The following is a 22451-nucleotide window of genomic DNA, read 5'->3' as shown; positions in this document are numbered from 1 at the left end:
TGCGGCGCAGCACAGTACGGCACGGCTGCTGTTACACGGTGCCAGAACAGGGCTGGGCACCGGGATACAGGACCCGTAGGTCCGGCGGGGCGGCGCCGGGCCGGGCTGGCGGCGGCGGGGCGAGGCGGGGCGGTGGGAAGCGGTGGCCCTGCGGCGCTATTGGGAGCACGAACGGGAGCGGAGCGGAGTCGGGAAAGGGTGGGAGCGGGGCGGGGCGGGGCGGGAGCGCAGTGGAACCCAGCGCAGGGCCGCGCCGCCCCGGCCGCGCTTTGTTGTCTCGGCCGCCACCGGGTCCCGGCCGCAGCAGCCCGGGCCCAACGGGCAGGATGTCTCAGGAGAATCTCCTCGGGATGGACGAGGGAGCGCTGCGGAAGCTGGTGGGTCCCCAGACTGCTCTGGGTCTCGGGATACGGTGCGCGCCCGCGGCGGTTCCGGGGGTAGGTCGTGCCCGGAGGTTCCTTGAACCGCCCCCCGGGCCGGGGGCCGCTGTCTCAGGCGCGGGCAGAATGAGATCGGGCGGGCCTCGGGTCTGTTGCTCGGCCGGGGGACTCTGGAGCCATGTCTGGGAGCGGATGTTGCGCTGGAGACCCATCGCTGGTCCCAGGCGGCAGCACCTGGAGGGACCCGCACTGGCCTGGGTCGAGCTCTGGGCCGGGGGGAGCTCCAGCACTAGCTCTGGTGATTCCGAAGACTCTGGCCCCGCTGCTCTGGCCGCTTTTGGCTCTTTGCTCGCAACCTGGCCGTAACCGCCTGTCCCGGCTCCATCTTCTCGGCCGGCGGATCCCGGGGAATCGTTCCCCGATGCTGGCGCAGTTCCCTGCTCCCCGCTGTCTCCTTGCGGGCTCCCGCGCTGCCGGGGAGCGGGCGCTGTGCCAGGCGCACTTCCCGGGCTCTGCCTGAATGGCTTTGCATCCCATCCGCTCCTGCGCGGCGGCTCCTGGGGCACCGGCCGGAGCGCTGCCCCAGGAGCGAGAGCTGCAGTCGTGCGCTGCCGCGGCCGGTGGGCTCTGGAGGACGAGGGCCTCCGTGTCCCGAAGACGGGACTCGGGATACTCAGCCGGGTCTGGTGTCCCGGGAAGCCCCTACAAATGCCCGGCTTTGGGCAACCCTGGGGACCCCCGGCCCGGGGCTAAGGCTGTGCTTGCTGCCCTGGGGGTTGAGCCGGGGTGGCCCGGGCCAGCGATGGGGAATAGTCACAGCAGGACGCTGAGTCAGCCAGGAAGGCAGCTCTGCTGGAACAGGAAAGAGTCGGGAAGCCGGCGGGAAGTGAGGGCTGTGCAGTGGGTCCGCACGAGGGCTGCCCCCGGCTGAGCCTTCTGTCCTGCAGCCCTCAGCCAGCTCGGAGTGACGACACGCAGACCTGCCCGTGGTTCGATCTGAGGACCCCACTTGCTTTTCGTGGGGTGATGCCGGGGCCAATGGACCATCTATCCAGAGGCATGGGGATGGATGGTCAGGGTGTCTTCCCATCTTGCCAGTGCTCCAGCTCTGCCACGTCCCAGCCAAGGTCTCTGATCTGAGATGGAGCCTCAGGAACAGTGGGTTCCTGGTGTCTGGCCAGACCAGGGAGGTGGATCTCATCCTGCAGCAAGCACTGCTTCTATGAATGCTTTTTCTTTGACATGCTGAGGCTTCGCCTTCCCAGAGCACTGTGCTTGTGACCCACATTTCCCTGTACTGTGTGGCACAAGCTGGGGAAAGCCTCATCTGAGCTGGCGTGAGGCAGGGAAGGAATTATTTTTCTTCTGGTTAGGTTTTTGGCTCCCCTCAGCTGGAAAAGAATTAGTCCATATAAGGGAAAACTGCCTCTCCCACAGCTTCCTCCCGTCTTCTCTGCTCTCCCCAGCTCTCCACTCTGCCTTGCTTCTCCTTATTTGTCTCAAGTGACACCTAGGCAGCAACATCTAATGTCCCCAGGGAAACTGAAAGGAGGCTGGGCGACTTGAGGAGGTCCGTGCAGCCCCCTCACTCCTGTGCTGGCTGGGCTGGGAGCAGCCAGGAAGCCCCTGCCCTGCAACTCCTGCCATAGGCATCCGCATGATTCCCTCCCCAGCTGCCCACTGGTATCCCAGTCCCAGGGAGGCCGGTTGTGATGAACCAATGGTGCAGCATAAAAGTGACCAAGGTCTTGGAGAAGCTGGAGGAGGGAGTAGTGGGGGATGGGGTGAGTGCTACTGCAGGGTGGCCCTTAGGTGGATGTCCAGAAGCAAGAGATTGTTTGAGTGCTCACAGCTGTACTGACCTCCAGGCTGAGGTCTGCCAGCTTTGGGCTGGGGAATGCTTCCCTCTCCCAGCCTCTCCAACTCTTAGTCTGGTTGACTAAGGAGGATATAAATACCTTTGGAGACAGAGGCAAGGCAGGCTTGAGCTAGGAAAGTTGCTGCCATGAGATCCCCTTCTTCTTATACCCAGTAGCCTTTGGCAAATCTTCAATGGCTCTGAGAAGCACTGCATCCCTGCCGTATCCCTATCATCCAGTGTCCTTCCTGCTTTCCTCTGCCCAGGGGGCAGCCATGCTCCCCATGGCTCTTTCTAAAGGTGACAGTGAAGCTTCGGGCCATAGGAGGTGCTCAGTGTGCCAGGCTCATCGGATGTCCCAAAGCAGTTTCCCTGTGGCCAGGCTCCAGCCTCCAAATTGCTGTATACTGCAGCACTCCAAAGAGCCGGATGGATCCCAGGCTAATTGCAGCCCTCCTGGGGGAGCTGCCCACTGTACCAGGGCTCTGAGCACTGCTGTGTTGGGCACCAGTGGGGAAGCAGCCTATGGGTGCTGTGCCAGTGCCCTTTCACAAAGGCACTCTGTGTGCCGAGGAGGGTGTTTGCTTGGAACCATTAATTTGCTGCCAGCTGGGCAGGGCCCATGGGGCCCCGGCATGTGCCGATCCCTGAGTCTTCCTGTGCTGGCAGGGTTGGGCCCCTTGGTCCTTCACAACTGTTGTGGTTTCTGTCATGCTTTCCCTTGCTACTGGCTACGGCGCTTCCAAAGCTGGTCATTTGCCTCATTCTAGCTCCCTGCTGACGTGGGCTTGGAATAAGGCATTTTCTCCTGCCCTGCCATTTCTCCTGTGGGGAGAAGCCTTCCAGGACCTGAGCGCATGTCAGGTCCCAGCTGGAGCTTCCTGGGTAGGGCAGACCCCAGAGCTGGCAAGTGGGTGTCACTCAGCACACACTGGTGCCAGCATGTTTCCTGCACCAGTGTCTGCAGGGCTGGTGCCACATTGTGTCCTCCTTTCCTTTCCTGGCACTCATGACTTTTGCAGCTGCTGTGTACATGCCCCTTCTCCTCTCTCCCCCAACCAGCTGCCCCGACCCAGCTGCTGGGGCCAAGCCACTCACTGCCAGCAGCTTATTTAGGGAACAGCCAAGGCCTTGGCCATCCAATATGCAGCTGAGGACTGTTTTCCTGTTCTCAAAGCCTTTGGATGGCTGCAGGGAGAGCTTGTCCTTACCACAAAGCTCTGCCTTCAGCTCCTCATTTTGAGCTGAACCAAATTCCAGCATTTCCCAGCCCATCTATGCTGCCCTGTTTGCAGGGAGCCAGGCTTCCTGGCTGGCCACCATTGCTGCTGGACCATGCCTTTGTCCTGGTGGTAGTTGTCACCACTGTAGTGGCATCCTTGGGATGCCACCAGCCATCTAGGGCAGATGGGAAATGAGAGGCCCATGAGGATGGAGGTGCTGGTTTTCTCTCCAACACTCTCCACTGCTCTGGCAGTGCCGTGGCTCCTGCTCTTCCCAGCTGCTTCCCTGGCCTTGTGGTGGCAGAGGTGCCTGCTCTGGATAAAAGCCCAGAGTGGGCTGCAGGCCCCAGGTCTAGCCAGGTTGCTGGAAGGGATGGTGCTGCCTGCTAGTGTGGTGGGGGCTGCTGGGGTGGGAAGGAAAGAGCACCCTGGCTCCAGGCAGCTCCCCCAGATGTTATGTGTGTTTTTAGAGTTGGTTTGCCCTAGGGCTTGGTAGTCCTGGCCACCAGTATCTTCCCAATTGGGGAAGGATAATGCTCCCTATTGGGCTTTGTGGCTGGCAAGGGTTGGAGTACAACAGTTTTGGCTGCTGCTGGTATGGCGCATGACATCTCCATGCCTGCTCTGTGCTTGCTGGCTTCACTAAGATGGGGAATACCCTGCCATATCACCAAACTCCAAGCAGAGAGGGCAAAGGGCGATAGCTTCTCTGGAGAGATAGCTTCTCTGCAGAGAAGTCTGCATACAGGTAGTGGTGTGGGGCCCCCAGTGTGGCTCAGTTCAGGTCCAGTCAAGGGACTAACCGTGATCCCTGCTGCAGCGGAACCCGGAGAGCCTGCATGGGTGGCCTGTCAGTGGCCCATGGGATAGGAAGGGAAGGGACTGATGCACTTGTCCTGTGGCATAGCCATGGCTTCTCCCAGCATGAGGAGCTTGATGCTGACAGCAGCTGGTGTTGGTCATTTGGTTTATTTTAATGAGCTCCATGGGAAATCACCTCCTGGGTTCCTGATGTCAGGGTGGTGTTGATGTCCTACAGCAGGACAGTGTAAGGGTAGTGGGGCCATGCCTGCCCTGACTGGCCTCTCACTGCATATCTGGCTGCCTTCTGCCCCTTGAACATCAGGAGGTGTGTTCATAGCACTCTGGAAAAATTGGAGCTGGTAATGGGGCTGACCTGATCTGGAAGAGGGGGAGCAGCTCTGCATGCCCATGCCAGGTGCTGGCCTTTGGTGAGCTCAGGAGCACCTGGAGTGCCTGTGAGATGTTCATGAGGGGCATTTGTGGGTGAGTTGTGGCTGTGCTTCCCACACATAAAGGGTTGGACTTGCATTTAGAACAGATCCCACTCATGGATTTGGTTCCAAGAGCCACCTGCTATGTGCTAGCAGTGAATGAGGATGGGGAGGGCTGCAAGGTGGACAAGATGACTCCTTGGTGGGATGCTGGGATCCTTTCAACCAGCACCTCCTGGGGAACAGGGGATGAGAAGAGAATAGGCTCTCCTGTCCCTTTGCTGCTGAAGGGACTGGCATGGGTAGGAGGACTCATTCCAGAGCTGGTGCTACTGGGAGGGACAGAGCTGCAGGGCACCAGCCCTTGCAGGCAGTAGGACCACTGGTGGGTGTTCATTTCCCATGCTTGTCTCTTTTACCTTTACATGCCCGGAGGCCTCGGTGCCACCGTGACAGCCCCTCTTCACTATGGCTGGTTCCAGCATCCTGTCCCGGGGAGGCCGTGCCCACTTCCTGCAGGGCCTGGCAGTGCCGGGCAGCATGCGCTGGGCACGTGGGTGCCACACACAGACAGTGCCTTTGTCCAGAGCATGGGCAACTCATGGCAGTATGGGAGAGGGCGGCACCAGGGCTGAGATGGGGACTCAGCAGACAGAGCCAGTGCTGAGCTCTGCCCTGTGCACCCAGCTGGAGGCCACACTAGACCTGGCTGAGCGGCGCCGCATCCGCTCGGCTATCCGGGAGCTGCAGCGGCAGGAGTTGGAGCGAGACGAGGAGACGTTGGCATCCAAGCGCTTCCGCCCAGAACGCAGCAACCACCGACAGGACAACAAGGAGAATTGGCCACAGTGAGTCCTGTTGTGGGCTGGGGTCATTCCGTGCCTCTGCCCTGGGAGATGGGAGCTGCGGTACCTGGCCCCGCTATGGCTGGGACAGATTTGAGTGAACATGAGGGTGGGAGCAGCGCAGCACAGAGCAGCTTGGTGCATGGTGGGGCCTGTTGCCTGGATCTGCCAACTGCCCACAAGGGGTCTTTGCTCGCAAGCACCCGTGACAGCTCCCAGATGGCCACTCCTCTCATCCTGATCAGGTCCCGGTGCCTGGAAGAGGAACAGCAGGCAGCCCTGGCTGCCTTGTCTGAGCAGCTCGAAGCCATCACCAGCGTGGAGGAACTGACAAAACTGGTGAGCAACCATGTGCTGGGGCAGACTGTTTGCTGGGATGGAACTTGTGCTGGGGCTGACCATGGGTCACCCTGTGCCGGGGCTTTTCTTGGTCCTTCCCTTGCAGCTGCGGGCAGCGGGTGAGTATGAGGAACGCAAGCTGATCCGAGCTGCCATCCGTAAGCTGCGGGCTGAGGAGATTGAAGGTGAGGCACCATTCCCATGTTCTTGGGGGGGAAGCCCTGGAAGGTGTGAGATGTGGGCAGCTCCTTCCTGAACACCATCTTTGCTCCCACCCAGCTGCAGCCCTGGCTGGGAATGTGCAGAGCAGCCGAAGGGATGTCACCAAGCACCCCACTGTGCCTGGGGAAATGAAAATTTTCCAGAGGGACAATGCTGAAACACCAGCCTTTACTGGGAGTGAAAAAAGCTGTGGTGAGGACAGCACCAAGCCTCCAGGCGCAGACAAGAGTGGGGAGAGCAGCCAGCAGGACGATGCAGAGCCACCACTGGCCAGGCCAGAGGAGAGTGGGTATGGGGAGGCTGTGAAGCAGGCCCCTGCCCAGCAGCCCAAAGGCTCAGTGGTGAGTGTGTAGAGCACTGCAGGGGGTGGGACTGTTCAAGATTTCACCTTTTACTGGGATTCCTGTGCCAGCCTCTCTGGAGCACAAAGCCCTGGGCAACCTGTGGTTGCCTGACCAAAGGGATTGAGACAGGTGGGGCTGGGGTCTTTGGGGACAGGGAAAACATGGCTGGGCTGTGCCAGCATGGCCCCAGCAGTGGTGAGCTGGGGCTAGGTCTTCTCCCAAGGATGCTACCCGGTGGGGATCTGGGAGCCCCTGGTGCATGTGGTGCCCCCATCTCTGCTCCAGTTCTTGGGGATGGGGCTCTTCGGAAGCAACTGCTGTTCATCTCTCCTGCAGCAGTTTTCCTGCATGGGTAGAAACCTCGATTCCCTGTCCCCTTCTCATGATGGCTGTTCCTCCTAGCCTTCGAGGGGCCAGGGCTCATTCTGAACTGAAGCTGCTGGTAGCTTTCTGGATGGGGGAGGGATAAACTGGTGGGCAGAGCTGCAAGGAATGAGCACAAACTGGGGTTTTCAGTGCAGCAGGGATGACACTGCAGAGACTCTGTGGTGGTAAGAGATCTCTGCATCCAACCCTGTGGGGTTGCCCTGCAAGGGTGGGAAGAGGAGAAGCAATGGGTGTACCCGCAGCCAGGTAAGAAGGTGTGGGTTCTCCCATCTGCCTCTGTCCAGCCCTGCTTCTTCCTCCGCCTGTCCCAGGGTTGTAGCAGGAGACTGCCAAAGGCATGTAGCCTTGTGCCACCTTTCAGCACTGTCTGCCTCCTCATCTGGATGTGCTGCCATGCTGCCCCCAAGCCCTGGCTGGGCTGGGACATCACTGAGCAGCTGAGAGGGCTGTTCCACTTGATCTGGCTGATTTCTATCTGGCCATTTTCATTCCTGGGTTTGGGGCCTGGCTCTCCTGTGCCCCCTCAGGGTACAGGCCCCTCTTCATCTCCCCCTGCCCTAGAGTCATGGTGCTGCTAGAGGCACTGGCACAGCCAGGACTGGCACCTTGTTCTCCAGCTGACACCAGGACACCCCAACCCTGCTCAGACTTATGTCAGAGACAGATCTGTCACCTGTGTGTAGTCCTATGTTTGGAATATTTCTTCATTTGCAAAGCAGAGCTGCAGGTGCTATGGAGAGGGACAGGGATGTTCCCTGCATCACAGAGCCCTGGAGTGCCTGGGCTGGAGGCATGGGGCAGGTTTGGGGTCCCCCTTCACTAGACACTGTCTCTCTCCCTGCCCACAGGATGTAGCAGGGTGTGGGGACACTTGTCCCCCTGTGAGCCTCTTTTTGTGACCCCTGTGCAGGGACTGGCTTGTCAATTCCCAGCAGCATGCAGGCAGCGACCTGGATAGCATGGGAAGAGTCCACAATCTATGCATCCCTGGCTGGAATGGGCCATGGTGGCCCAGTGGGAGACTGGAGCAGGGCTGGTTCTACTCCCCCCAGGCCTGCAAGCAAGAGGATGCGGTGGAGAAGGAGCATGTCCCAGCCAGGATGCAGGAGCTGTGCAGCCAGCAAGCAGGAGACCCCCAGAAACCTGGTGCTCAGGGTGAGTCCTCACAAATGTCCATGGCAAAATCCTGTCTGGGTTGCATGCCTGGGGCCAGCTGCAGGACGATGGAGGGCATACTATCTCACAGTGGTGGGCAGGGCAGCTGGGTGCCTGCAGGGGCTGCAGGATGCATTGCAGGCAGCTGCAGACTACCTGAGCAGAGTCTCTTCTCACTCGCAGCTGTGGTTTCGGGGAACCTCGTGCTCCTGGAGCTGCAGCCAGCCCCAGAACCCAGTCCAGAGCCTGAGGATGATGGTGAGGACCTGCAGCAGGATCAGCCCCAGGCAGCCTGGAAGGAAGGGAACCTGGGCAGCCCTGCCAGCGCCCCAGAGCCCAGTGTGGCACAAAGCCCCAGAGGGGAGCAATTCATCCCGGGCCAGCCCAGTGCTGGCAGCCAGGTACAAAACTAGTGGCAGCTGCCACTGCTCTCCTTGGCCAGGGCTGGCACTCTGTAGGGTGAAGCCAACTTGATAGGTGGACTGCATGTAACCCCAGCTGAGTGCTCTGCCCCTCTGCTCCCACAGCTTCATGTTGGGGTACACTGCCAGGTGCTGGGACCAGGTGGGAGACATGAGAGGCCATCAATGGGTAAGTGTAGCCTTGAGGGGGGTGACATGAGAGCTGGGCAGTGCCACCCCAAGGCCCCCCGCTCCCCTGTCCTGCAGCATGTACATCCCAGGCAGCCCTGGGGACATGACTCCAGCCCACGGACAGGAATGTGAGTGCAGGACACAGCCAGGCCAAAGGCCACCCCTAGCTGGGGGCCAATTGCTGCCTAGCCAAGGGTGGCAATGCCCACCCCAGCCAGGGAACTGGGTGCCAGGCGGGCTGTTTACTGGGGCTCTCACTCTGGCCGGGTTACTGCAGGGCCATGAAAGGGAATCAGTGCCAGTAGCAAACCCTGGCCTTTTGCATTCTTTGTCCCAATAAGGCTCGGAGCTGTGCACGGCTGGCTCTGACCACCCCCACCTTGGGCCCAGCACCCTGCAGGGCCTCCCCACAGCCCTGAGGGATTCCAGTGGCAGCAGTTGCCCTCTTCCTACTGCTGGGAAAACCATCCCCATGGCTGTGCCAAGAGGAAATGGGGAAAAAACCAAAAAGCAGCTCTCTGCTTCCAGGGTCAGGGGTGCTGCCCTGACAGGCAGAGGTTGCTGTCCTTCTGAGGAGCCCCTGGAGGCTGCTGGCTCCTGGGAAGGAAGAAGCCCTGGGAAGATGCTAAGGGTGATAGGTTGCAGACGGCACAGCCCTGGGATAGAGGCAAGTGTGCAAGGTCTGCCCCCCCCCCCCTTGCCTCATAGGGGGCTCAAACCTGGATTCTGAGGAGAGGCTGAGCCCCCTCCCTCCATGGGCATCAATGACTCCCGTCCAAGGCAGAGAGCTCTGCCTGCACCCTTGAAGGATGACCCACCTAGCCCCTTCAAAGTCTCTCCAGAGGCAACGATATGCCAGGGCCTGGTGAGGACAGGGGTGATCCCAACCTTTCACCACAGATCCCAGGGACCCCCACTGCACTGCTGGGCGCAGAGCCTCCCCTCTGCAGTGTGGTTTTGCATTGCAGGACAGAGCCCATGCCCGGGGTTGCAAGGCAGCCCACAAGTGCTGGTGGGTTTTGGCATAAGCTCTGGGGAGTGTGGAGTGATGGGGAGGGAGACTGCAGGGGTGCTGTGCTGCGGTGGGGCGATGCCAGTAGCACCTGTGCTGTGCTCATCCTCTGCCTCCTTTGTGTCATTCCTTCCCTGGCCTGTCTCTTTCCAAGCATCAGTGCCCACCCAGGAGGTCATGGGGACCCCGGCTCGCCCGAATACTCACCGGTGGGAGCTGGTGCCGTCCTCCCTGGCTGGCCCCATGGGTAAGATCCTAGTGATGGCTGCCTCCATTCTCTGCTTCACAGTGGTGGGATGTCCCTGCTGAAGCCTGGGCAGGTGTGGAGCTCTGCAGTGCCAGGATGCCACAGGATGCTGCTGGCTGCCTACCTGCCCCTTTTGCTTCCTGCCCAGAATCCCTCCCTCCTATCCATGTGCAGTGGGGGGAGGGAGCAGAGGCTTTGAGGGGCTGCAGCCACCCTGGGAAATGCTGGCTTATGATGGGATCTCTGGGGGACAGCAGTACCTCCCGTGAGCACGCGAAGGATTGCATGCACGGTCAGGCACTCCGGGGGCATTGTGCGTCGTGTGGGCAACCTCGGGGGGGCTGCATGCGCAGTGTGGCATCCCGGGGCGGGGCCAGCATGCATCGCAGGGGGCACGCCAGGATGGGGGGCAGCGTGTATCGCAGGGGGCACCGCGGGGCGCTGCGTGCACGGTGCGAGGCCCGGCCGGCGGGGACGCGCGCCGGCGGCCGCAGTGCGGTGACCCCGCGCCCATCCCCGCAGCGCCGCGCCCCGCGGGACCCCCGCCCTCTCCCGCCGCCGGCTCGGTGCGGGAGCGCGCGCAGCGGTTCGGGCCGGCGGGGGCGGGCGGCGCGGGGGGGCGGGCCGGGGCCGGGGCCGCCCAATGGCAGCGGGGGCCCCGCACGGCCCCGCCGGCGCCCGCTCAAAACGCGCGGGGCAGCGGCGGCGCAGAGCAGCGCCCGGCCCCGCGCCCCGCCGGCTCCCGCCTCGACGCCATGAAGACCTTCTTCACCATCGAGATCAAGGACGGGCGCGTGCAGCCCCTGGCGCCCCGCATCACCGCCACCCCCGGCAGCCAGCGGGCAGGTGGGCACTGGTGGGGTACGGGGTGTGCAGGACAGCTCCAGTGGGCAGATGGCATCTGTCATAAGGCTTGACACTGTAGGGGTGATCGGCATGGGTGTCATGCAGGGAGGTGGGACTGAAAAAGATGTGGATCTCTCGGGAAGGTGGGCACCGGAGGGGAATGGATATCTACTGGGCTGTAAGCACTACAGGACTGTCCTCCTAATACGACAGTGTGCACAGCTGGGCAGTGGAGTAGGTGGATGCCAGTGGGCCGTCGGGCACTGACATTTGGTGGGCACAAATGGGCAGGTGGAGGCGGGCAGGCTGAGCCAGGCCAGGTGGGTTCTGATCGGTGGCAGGGTGGCAGCAGGGGCATTTGAGTGCTGCCAGAAGAACAAAGCATGCCTGGTAGCCCTCATCCTTTGGCATGCACTCTCATCGTGCTTGGAGCATCTCAGTTTGGGGAGACCATCTGGCCCTGCAGCCTGTCCCCAGCCCTACCGTCTTACCGTGTTTGGGGTCATTCTCCAATCCCTGCCCTGCCCTTGCAGCCCTGCCCCATCCTCTCCCCGCTGACCTGCTGGTTCAGGGGAGCCCACGCCATCCTGCTCTGCCCCATCCCACGGCTGCACTGTGTCTGTTCCAGCCCTGCCCCAACCCTGCTTGCCTGCAGATGTGGCTGGCTCAGGATGCTCCTGTGGCCATCCCTCTCATCAGGGGGTCTTGGCTCCAGCTGAGACACTGCAGAAAGTGCCCTTCTTTGGGGAGGATGATAAACCAGGGCAGTGAGGGGTCTCAAGTGCCCCATCTCTTGCTCACCCCCAAAGCCCTTTCCCTATGCCAGAGCTCAGTGCTCACTGCTAGGGCAAGATGTGCGAGGCAGGCAGATAGCCCAGCCAGAGCCACTCCCCAGCTGTGCGGCTGAGCCTGTGGGCTGGTTCAGACCCCACATGCCTCTTGCTCCCCTTGCAGAGGTGACTCTGGATCTGCGGAATGCCCCCATCCGTATCACCACCATCCCCAGCAGCGTCAGCAGCATCTGCAACATCAGCAGTGTCAGCAGCAATGTCACCAAGGTGAGTGCCCAGGGGGTCTGTGGAGCTGTGCTACACCTGGCCATTACGTGGCAGCTCCAGGGCATGGGGACCAGGGACCAAGGAGTTAGTGTAGGCAGTGTGCTGCAGAGGCTCTGTCTGGTTTTGGTTGGTGCTTTTGTTTTGATAGGGTTTTTTTCATCAAGAGACCCTGGACTTTGTGTGTGGTTGCACAGCCCTAAATGAGCCCCCTGCACTCTGGACTGTGCCACCATGTACTCACACCTGGGGAGGTGTGCAGAGGGGGACAAGGAATCTTTTGTGGGTCTCGCTTTGTTTTCAACACCTTTAAGGGTGGCAACAGCTCAAGGAAAAACCCATTGCCAACCACCCCTCTGTTTTTCCTCGTGGGGATGGGCCTGGGCCATGTGTCTGGGGAGCCTGCCTTGGAGGGGGGCTACTCCTCAAAGGTCTCTAAAGCACTCTGGAGCTGTGGGTTGGGGTCTTTCATGTTTCTGCTATGCCATCCTGAGTGGAGAGTGCCCAAAGCCCCAGCCTGCCGGGAAGGGATTCTTGGGTGCAACTGAAGGAAAAAAAACCTGAAAAAACAACCCTTTTGCAGTGTCTTTGCAGGGAGGGCAGGCTGTGAGGCTGTGGCCATCCTGGGGCTGGGTGCACACAGGAGACAGCCCTTCAAGTGCTTTAATCTGCTCCTGCCCATCTAGGGTAATGCAAGGCGTCTGTGTGCCGCCTTGGCAGGAGCCAGATTGTCAAACGTGGCTCTGTTTCACTCATGGCCCTGCGCACGCCTGGCTGCCTCTGCAGGAACAGCCCTGTGGGTGGCCTGTGTCACTGCCAGTGGCTGTGGTACCACTGGCTTCACCCCATCCTCAGCCCAGCCCTTGCCAGCATGAGGCAGGCAGTGCCCACAGGTGCTGCCCACACCTGCCAGCAGGTCCTGCCTGTGGGCAGCTGGCTGCACTGGGGTGACTTCCCTGTGCTAATGCACTTGGGCATGCTTGGCCCGGGCATTTGTCAGCTCTCATTAGGGTCTTAATGGGTCTGTCTGGTGAGGTGCGGGACCTGAGACCCACTGGCTGCCATGGCAGGAGATGCAGCTTCCAGGTATGCTCCTGGTGGGCAGTGAGGAGGAGGAGGATGAGGCAGTGGTGCTGGCAGCCCTGCCATGTAGGGATTGGTTGGAGGACCAGCAGGCTGTAGGGACCTGGGGGCAGCAGCCACGGTGGCATGTCTTCTTGTTGGTGGGGTGCTGCCTGTACCTGTGCAGGGACCCACTCCCCCTGGGCCAGGCATTGGGGAGCACAGGGGTATGAAGACCTAAAATCCGTGCTGTGACCAAGGCCCTTGCACCAATGCCAGCCTGGGGCCGGAGATGTTGTGCTGTGGGTGATGCTGGCCCAGAGTGGGAAGGCTCTTGGGCAGATGAACATAGCAGTGGTTGGCTTTTTCATTCACCCAGCACTGCCGTGGTCAGGGCTGGTCCCCACCAGCCCCTAGGCTGGTATCTGGCCCTGGAAGCCTCCAGGGGTGGGGGGGCCTCTTGCAGGGCTCTCCTTGCTGAGCCACCTGGTCCCACAGCCGGATGTGCTGCCAAGTGTGGCGCCTGGCTCAGCACCCCTGCACGGGACCCCCGGCTGCTGGGACCAGAATAGCCCACAGGCAGGGAGTGGGCCAGCCTCCAGCCGGGGGGGTGCCTGGGCCCCTATAAAGGGCAGCAGAACAGCTGAGCGGGGCTCGCCGCAGCGCCTGCACTGCTATCATGCCAGGGCTCAGCTTGGAGGGACTGGCGCAGGCTGGGGTGGCAGAGCTGGCAGAGCTGCGGCAGGAGCTGGTGGCGTTCCGGGGGGCAGCAGAGGGGCAGCTGGAGTGGGCTCTACAGCGAGTGCAGGTGCTGGCACAGGCACTGCAGACATTGGAACAGGAGCACCTGGAGTTACGGGCAGAGCTGGGGCGCCTGGGCCGCCACCTCGATCTGCTGGCACCAGGGCTGCAGGTGCCCCCCAGGGAGGACATCAGCACCCTCTTTCTGGAAGCACAGGACCCTTGCGCTCACTTTGAGGGCACTGAGGAACCCAGTGTCCCTGTGGCCCATCCACCCACTTTCTCCAGTACACGCCAGCAATCAACCGTGCATCTCTCCCGAAGCAACAGCAGCGTGAGTGTGGGCAGCCCTGCCCCATGACAGGGGGAAGGGAGGGGGTCACCAGCTCCCAGGGCTCCTGGGGGTATTTGTAGCCCTGGCACAAGGCGTGACTGTGGCAGTGGTGCACGGGGACACGGCACCGTGGGGATCTGCCACTGCTTGGGCTCACTGTGGTGGGGCTGTGCACCCACCTGTTTCGCATTCCCAGTGTGCCAGGTGGGAGGCCCCAGGCAGCAGTCTTGCCTCCACCACAGCACCAGGCACAGGTGGTGGCATGGGTGCATGTGGCCAGTGTTAACTCCGGCTGATGGCTTTGCCGCGGATCGGTTTACCAGGTCACAGGATGCAGGATGGGACCAGGTGTGTGCATGACTGCTCTGGCCGCAGTCTGTCATCTCTGGTGCCCTGTGCCCTATTCTGGGCCTGGCCCACTGCCTGCTATGCATTGCTGGGGGGTTGTGCTGAAAGGGACTTGGCTGTGCTCGGGCAGGGGCCAAACTGGCCTAGATCCTGGCAGGGGTGCAGAGGAAGGCTCTTGACCTGCTGCACAAGCTCTTCTCTACACTAAGTCCCTTAATTCCGTGAAAATCCCTGTGCTGCTAATGGTGTGCACTGGCCTTGCCGACACCTTGCCCACGGCTGGGTAACAGCCACTGCCCGGCCCAGAACTGTGGGCAACTCCTGCTCGCTGGGGGACCCAGCCACCTCCTACCAGGGAGCAGAGAGGATTTGGAGATATTATGGCAGCCAGACTGGAAGGAAGAGAGGGACTGCTGGGTCTTCCTGGGGCATGGGGTGCTGCAGATTGCCATGTTCCCCTGCCTGCCTTGGGCGCTGCAGATGCTTGCAGCATCCACAAGCTGAGAGCACTTAGGCACATCCTCTCTAGGGTTCTCACTGCCTGTAGCACTGGGCAGGTGTCAGGGTGATGAGGGCCTGGACCCTGAGAAGAGGTGGGGGTGTGGCCAGGCCGGCAGGGGGCTCAGCTGCATTGTGATGTTCTTGCAGATGGAGCCAGAGGTGGTGGAGCAGCAGCAGGCAGCAAGGCGAGAACCAGAGCTGCCCAACGGCATGGAGAAGGTGCAAGTGAGGGAGGTGGAGAGAAGGAGCAAGCTGAATGTCGAGGAGCTGAGCAAGATTGAGGATGAGGATATTCTGGATAAGATGGTACTTCTTCCTCTGGTTTGGGCTCCTGCAAGAAGGTAAAGGGACCTCAAGCTGATGGCAGAACACTAATGATGACTTCCCCCTCCTGCAGCTGGATCAGACAACAGACTTTGAGGAACGACGGTTGATTCGAAATGCCATGCGGGAGCTGCGCCAGCGCAAGCGAGGTACTCGGGGATGGTGATCCCTGCTGGAATCAGAATGGTGGTGGTGGCAAATATAGGGTGCTCAAGTGTGGCTGTCCAGCTGCGGGGAAGCAGTAGGAACCAGTGTGTGCTGGTTCCTCTGCTGCCCTCTTGGCTTTGTGATGCCAAGGACATCATCCTTCCCACAAACCAGTTGTGGCCAGCAGCAGCTGCAGGACTCCTGGTGTGGCAGGAACCATGCGCACCACCCCACTTCCCTGCTGATGCCATCTCCCACTCATGTTTGCAGACCAGCGGGAGAAGGAGCGGGACCAGCGGCTGCAGGAGGCTAGGAGCCAATCTGTGACAGGAAGGGCTAGCCATGCCACAGAGACCACCACCACGCAGAGCACTCAGTCAGCCGATGGCTCGGCATGCAGCACCGTCACCAAGACTGAGCGTCTTATCCAGTCCAGTATGAGCTGGGCCAGGAGGGGGGTGTGCCAGCCCTTGGGGGCCTTGCGGAATCCTTCCCAGTGCTCCGCCACCACAGCTCCTTTGCCGTTCGCTGCCTGTCCCGAGTCTGGCTAGACTGTCCTGAGAGCAGGACAGTGTTTCAGAGCTGTCTCTGGCTTGCCCAGAGTCTGCCTGGGGATAATTAGGGTTTTGCTCTGGTGACTTTACTCTGAATCCCCAACCCTGTCAGGATGGCAGGGCCTCATCTGCACCTTTGGCCTGTGTCTTGTCTCCTATATCCCTGCTCTCCCAGTCCCTGGATGGCTCAGGCTGAATGGCTGCAGGGGCTGAGGGATGCCCCAGCTCCCTGTTGCTTTGCACTTGCCTCTTTGTTCTCTGCCTGGGGGGCACATGCCCTCTGTCCTCCCTCTGCCTGCTATGCCCATGGCTCTACCACCTGGGACTTCTCCCTATTGCAATGAGTGGGTGTGAATGCTTGGCAGCACCAAGTGTCTGTGGGTGCCGCTCTTCCCAGCCCAGCAGTTCCCGTTGCTTTGTCCCTGCAGGTGATGGCAGCAAGACCTCCCGTACTACAACCATGGAGTCAAGTTATGTGAAGAGATCAGACAGTAAGAGTTTTTCCTGCCCTTTCCGCATAGCATCCTCAGGGTGTAACCCTGGGGCATCGCTGCTGCTGAGCCGTCAGTGCCCTGGTGCAGGCAGAGTTCTGCCTTCCTGGCATAGCTGCCCTCAGCTCCTGCCCAGGGCCTCTTTCCTTTCTTTCTCTCTGCAGATGGCAACAGCACTTTCGTTCAAACTAAATCATCCTACAGCTCCTCATCCAAAAAGACAGGCAGGTGAGCAGAGGTGCCTGTGGGGACAGCCCCACATGGTCCCTGTCACTTATCTGCTTGCACAAATCCTCTGCCCAGCTTGCAGTGTCCTCACGCAAATGGGACTCCAAAGCCTCCTGGTCCTCGAGGTACATCCACTGTGTTCAGAGGTTCTCATGGGTCCTTCCTTGGGCACAGAGATAGGTCTGCCAGCTGAGGACCTTAAGCCGCCTCTCTTCTATCCCAAAGACATGGAGGTCTCCAGAGTTCCAGGGCTGGCCATGGGCTGAGACCACTGTTTGCTCTTCTCTGGGTTGCCCAGAGCCCCTTTAGCATTGCCTGTCTCTCTCCCAGCATTTTTGACCGTGAAGATGAGAGTGCTTCTCGGCAGAGCAGCCTGGCAGCGCTGGAGCGGCGTCAGGCAGAGAAGAAGAAGGAACTGATGAAGGCTCAGAGCCTGCCCAAGACATCAGCCTCTCAGGCACGCAAGGCCATGATGGAGAAGCTGCAGAAGGAGGGTGGGAGGTGAGGCTGGGCCTGGGGCAGGCTGGCCAGGGCAGTAACTGCTGCACAAATAACAGCACCTACAGCTATGGATAACATCCCATGTCTCCTGCCACAGTTCAAACCCTGCAGCATCACAGACCGCTGTGCAGCGCTCCTCCAGCTGTGGCGTGCCTAACGCCAACAGTATCAAGCAGATGTTGCTGGACTGGTGCAGAGCCAAGACCCGGGGCTATGAGGTGGGTGCCACCTCCTCTTCCTGTCCCACGGCCAGTCACTCTGTCCCTTGGTAACTTTGTTGCTCTCTCAGCACGTGGACATCCAGAACTTTTCATCCAGCTGGAGTGATGGCATGGCCTTCTGTGCCTTGGTCCACAATTTCTTCCCTGATGCATTTGACTACAGTAAGCTGACGCCCCAGAACCGCCGCCAAAACTTCGAGGTGGCCTTCTCTTCTGCAGAGTACGTACCTCTCTTGCCATCATATAGACTTGGGATGGCTTGGAGCAGCTTGGGGTGGCTCTGCTGCTCGCTGCTGGGGCGAGGGGGGACACATGGAGTTGATGGTGCTGGAGGTGGGTGCCTGTAGGTGTCACTCCCCCCATGCAATGCAACAAGGTTAGGTGCTGTGGGGGCAAACAGAAGCTGGTATGGGCAGAGTCACAGGAGGCCAGTGCAGCCCAGTCTAGTGTGGCAAGGGTGGGTATAGGGGTCTGGTTTCCTGAATGTGGAGCAGAGCACCCAAAGGCAGAGCAGCAGCCCCATGAGCCCACCTGGCTTCCAGCAGTACTTTCCATCCTGGGGGACCAGGTGTGGGACTGCAGCCTGTGGGGGGAGCAGGGTTGGCCTATGCCAGGTTCCTCCTTTCACAGTTACAGGACCTCAAACACCATTGCACCTTCTCCAGTTTTCTTCCTGTCCCTTTTTGCTTCTGGTTTTCCTGGGTGCTGAGAGATGGGAGTGCACCTAGCTGGAGGGCTGGCAGCCAGCCCCTCTCTCCTTCCTTCTGTCTCTCTCCCACCCACCCACTCTTCTCCAGCACCCTGCCAGGAGGCAGGGCTGGGGGGTCCCATCCTGCTGATGTCCAGGGTGCCAGGGTGAGATGGGGATTCCCACAAGCTCCCAGGGTGCCGTGGTGCTGTGGTGGAGCGAGAAGGGGGCTGTGGGCCTGGCTCTTGGCGCTCCTGTTAATGGATTTTTTGCCTTAATTGGGAAACTGGTGTGCGGACTTGAGAGAGCCATCGATCTCTCCGGCCTGGAAGCCAGGTGGCCTCTTGTCCTTCCTCCTCCTCCAGCTCTTGTGAGCGTCCTTTCCTGAGCTTCCTGCACCAGGGCTGTGCCGCGCGGTTCCAAGTGGAGCTGGGCAGGAGGGCTGGGCTTGCCCCCCGCCATCCTCCCAGCGGTTCTATACAGGAGCTGTATAGAGCGCCGCTCCACTCTGGAACCCGCACCCCGAGCACCTGGCGCACCAGAACACCTCACTCATCCTCCTACTCCTCCTTCTCTTCCGTCTGTCTTTCCCTCTGGACTTCACGCCTCTCCACGCCACTCACCTGCCCCTTTCCCCCTTGCTTGTGCCCCCCCCAATATCACTGAATGGCCTTGGCATGGGGTGCCTGGAGCCCTCCTGCCCCTGCATCGTGCATCCCCAGAGCATGCCAGAGCGGAGCAGCTGCCAGTGGGATGGGAACTGCACTGATCTGTGTCTCTTGTTTTCTCTTCCTCCCCTCCCTGACTGGGCTGCGGTCACTGGCTTGCCCCTCTCTCTCCCCGCACCCAGGAAGCACGCGGACTGTCCACAGTTGCTGGACGTGGAGGACATGGTCCGGATGCGCGAGCCAGATTGGAAGTGTGTGTACACATACATTCAGGAATTCTATCGCTGCCTGGTCCAGAAGGGGCTGGTAAAAACCAAAAAGTCGTAGCCCATTGTCAGCCCCCCCCCCAGGACTGATGGTGAGAACCTTCCCCTCCAAGTACCTGCCCATGTGCCCACCACCACCAGGGCTCGGCAGGGAACTGACTGCCTCGGCTGTGGATGAGGCTGGGGGATGCTGATGGGTGAGGGGCAAGTCCTGGCAGTGCCAGACAGGGCCCAGCAGGAGGTTGGCAGGGACAGCTGGCTGGGCTTCAGCCTTCTGGAATAGCACCTGTGGGGGTTTGGGCAGGGGGGACTGTTTCACCCTGGAGTGCTGTTTGCTCTCCAGCTGTGGGGAGGGCAGTAGTTAGAACAGAGCCATGCCCCCATGGCTGAGCCTGACCCAGGGGTCAGCTGCTGGGGATGCCGCCCAAGGTGTTCTGAATGGTGCTGAGTGTGGGTGGCCCCTCAGGATGCTGCAGCATCACTGCTTCCACTTGGTGCCTCATTCCCCTGCCTCAGGGTGCATGCCCAGCTCCAAGAGGCTGCCTGCTCATATATGGGCAGAAGCAGGAGTCTGGAAAGTGTGACTCAAGGCTCAGGTCCTGCAGTGTTTGTGCCTGTCTCAGGGCATCCTGGCTGGCGCTAGAGCTCTGGCTCCCCTGACTCTGCACAGTGCTGGCACACCAGGGCCCAAACAATGGCTTTATAAGGGCAGAGTCACTCTCTGTGCACTGCCATTGCTCCACCACTACCCTGAGCCAGGCTGGCAGTGGCAAGGGCTTTCCAAAGGCCCCGAGCATTTTCCCTCCCACTCTCACAGTGGCCAAATCATGAGGTGGGGCTGGTGCCAGCCAGGCTGTGGGCTTGCAGCCCACTGAGCAGGCAGCAGAGACCTAATGCAATGGCTGGGGCCATGGGACTCAGGGTGGGGGGCTCTCCTGGGCCCTGGTGCTCCCCAGGGGCTGGCACTGGCTGGGGTCACTCCTTGGGGTGGGACTCTTCTAGGGGGCCAACATGTGCAGTGGGGCTACTGCGGGAGGGGAGAGGGGAGGTTCAGGGCTTGGGGGTTGAGGGTGTTGTGGTGGGTGGCAAGCTTAGGGTTCAGATCCTCCTTGGGGCCAGATCCCTGCCTTGGGACATCCTTGTGCTCCCAGAGCCTTGGGGGCAGAAACTTGAGTGGCCCAGGCAAAAGCAGCTGAACTGGCCATGGCAGCAGCAGGTGCTGCCAGTTTGTGTCAGCACCGCCCCCAGTGCCAATACAGCCCTTGCTCCAGCAGCAGCCTGAAGGGGAAACAGTGCCTGATAGGGGTGTGGGGCCTGGGCAGGGCCAGGAGGGTTGGCAGAAGTGGTAGGGTTGCTTCTGTGCCCCCCACCCCTTCTCTCCCTGTAGAAAGGAGCAGACAAGAGGTTGCCAGATCCCCTCCATGGTTGGAGTGGGATCCTGGATCCAGCCCTTCCTGGTTGTCATCAGGACTCATAATTGTGTGGTCAGTCCCTCCAAGCGCCCAAGGAGCCCCAACCTGGGCAGAGGCATAGCCCAGGGAACTGGATGGGTGGCAAGACAGAGTAGGCCACCCCACCAAAAGGGCAGGGGCAGAGCCCCAAAGTTTCTATGGGGATGGGGACACAACCAACTGATCTTCCAGGGTGCCACAAGACTGGTAGCTCCTGGAGCCAGGTCCTGCATGGACCCCTGCACTGTGGTGGGGCAGGGGGAGAAGGAAATAGGTGAGGGCTGAGTGAGCTGAGGCAGGGCAGCGCCCACTCCAGCAGCAGGGTGTGCTGGGCTTGGTGCAGGTAGCCCCTGGGTTCCAGTCCAGGGCAGGGGAGGGAGCCAGGTTGGCAGGGCTTACGGGAAGGCAAAACATCCTAGCAGGGCCAGGATGTGAGGCAGGAGTAAGGGGCAGCACATAACCAAGACCACCCCCCCTGCTTTCCCTGAATCACTTGGTAGTGTTTGAGGCAAGGGCACAGCAGACACCTGCAGCCAGGCTGGGCTCTCTCTAGAGGACATCAGCATCAGCTGGAGGAGCAAGAGGAGGAGGGTGGCACAGCTTTAGCAGGGGATGATTGCCAGCACCAAGAAGTGGGATGGAGAGCATCTGGGGAACAGACAATTGGGCCACCCCTGCCCTGGGGCAGGCATCTCCCAGGGCAGATAGCACATGCTTTTCCCAGTGTCAGGAGCAGGACTGTGGTACCAGGGTGGGGTGGGGGGGTGCGAAAGAAGCTCAGCAGGTCTGAGGGCAGCAGTGCCCACACCAGCAGGCCCTGAGCAGTGTGGGGTGCCCATCCCAGCCCCACACGTGGCAGCCTGCTTGAGGCCATGCTGAAGGCTTCATCTCTGCAGGACGCTGGTGGACTGCGTGCCGCTGGTGGAGGTTGAAGACATGATGATCATGGGGAAGAAGCCTGACGCCAAGTGCGTCTTCACCTACGTGCAGTCCCTCTATAACCACCTGCGTCGCCACGAGTTGCGCATGCGGCAGAAGGAGTGCTAGAGCCTGCCCTTTCCACCCCACTGCTGCCCTCACCCCAGAGCTGCCTGTGGGCAAGGGAGCTGCTTGCCTGGGAGGGTCTGGGGGGCCATGGGTCTGGCACTGGGGACAGGAGAACTCTTCCACCAGGGCACCCCCACACCTCTGCCTTGGCAGAGCTGCTTCTGCCTCGGCTAGCTGTGGGCTGACCCTGTGGGCAGAGCCAGGTGGGCACTGCTGGGGATGCTCCCACATTGGCTTGCCCCCCATACTCCAGCCTTTTAAGTTATTTGTTCTCCAGGAATTATTTGCTCTGCAGGCACCATCCCTTTGTCCCTGGGGTGGCACGGGCTCAGACTCGGGCCACCTCATGGGTCTGTGGCTGAGCAGGGCTGTGCAGTTCAACCAGGGTCGTGGTATATCCTGCAGGCAGCATCTGCCAGCGGTTCCCTTGGCCCCCTGCAAGGAAGCCTCTCTGCCCACTGCAGGCCCTGCTTGGTGTCACCTCCCTGGGGACAGCTCCACAACAGTGCCAACTCCCTGCTTCCCACCTCCACGTGCACCTGAGGCACTTCCACATTAGGGGCACCTGTGTGCTGGGGAGGGAGTAGCAGCAAGGGGTCCCAGGGGAGTGCAAGGTGAACGGTGCAAGCTGGGACAACCACCCCCACTCTCCTCTCCAGCTCAGGCCACCCATGTGCTCAGCGCTGCTCGCCCTTTTGTCACATCTCTACACCTGCGCTGACACGTGTACCAACACCAGCCAGATAATAAAGGTTTATCTAGGGCAATGCCTCTGGTTCAGGTCCTTCTGCCAGTGGCATACTGCACACCACAGTGCTTGGGGAACGCTGGCAGCCCAGCTGCTGCAGGCCCCTCTACCTGCAACTCAACTGCTTACCCAGCCCAGAGGGACACTGGGGCATGTACTGCTCCTCACCTTATTGATGATGTCCATAGCTGAGCCACCCTGACCAGGGTTCACTGCCCTCTATTGCCCCAGGCTTGGCACAGGGAAAAACTCCCACATGGCCAGCAAGACTATGGTCAAGTGCAGCTGTGCCCCACTTCCTTCCCTAGGTGAGGGCCAGATGTCTCCAACTGGGCCAGTGCAGCCATGGGGCTTTGGTTCAACACTGCAGGACTCACTCATGGGCTCATG

General features: G+C 60.7%; 1 protein-coding gene across 1 annotated transcript; it reads left to right on the top strand.

Annotated features, from left to right (window-relative positions):
- The first annotated feature begins 213 nt into the window (after window positions 1-213).
- Window positions 214-22080, top strand: SMTN (smoothelin). The gene is made up of 21 exons (XM_059485226.1): window positions 214-377; window positions 5384-5544; window positions 5787-5880; window positions 5987-6065; window positions 6160-6443; window positions 7886-7988; window positions 8172-8389; window positions 8516-8579; window positions 9748-9840; window positions 10363-10686; window positions 11641-11744; window positions 13762-13878; window positions 14875-15033; window positions 15125-15200; window positions 15469-15633; window positions 16181-16243; window positions 16408-16471; window positions 16802-16972; window positions 17070-17190; window positions 17262-17413; window positions 21163-22080. The coding sequence occupies exons 1-21, from the start codon at window positions 327-329 to the stop codon at window positions 21311-21313; spliced, it is 2814 nt and encodes a 937-aa protein (XP_059341209.1). The 5' UTR covers window positions 214-326; the 3' UTR covers window positions 21314-22080.
- Window positions 22081-22451: the final 371 nt, after the last annotated feature.

Source organism: Ammospiza nelsoni, chromosome 18, assembly GCF_027579445.1.
Source record: "Ammospiza nelsoni isolate bAmmNel1 chromosome 18, bAmmNel1.pri, whole genome shotgun sequence".
NCBI classification, from domain to species: domain Eukaryota; kingdom Metazoa; phylum Chordata; class Aves; order Passeriformes; family Passerellidae; genus Ammospiza; species Ammospiza nelsoni.
This window is presented reverse-complemented; position numbering and strand designations above follow the sequence as displayed.

Coding starts and splice junctions, on each gene's coding strand:
- SMTN (XM_059485226.1), top strand. CDS start 327: ATGTCTCAGGAGAATCTCCTCGGGATGGACGAGGGAGCGCTGCGGAAG. Junction 6,066..6,159: donor GCGGGCTGAGGAGATTGAAG/GTGAGGCACCAT, acceptor GCTCCCACCCAG/CTGCAGCCCTGGCTGGGAAT. Junction 8,390..8,515: donor AGCCCAGTGCTGGCAGCCAG/GTACAAAACTAG, acceptor CTGCTCCCACAG/CTTCATGTTGGGGTACACTG.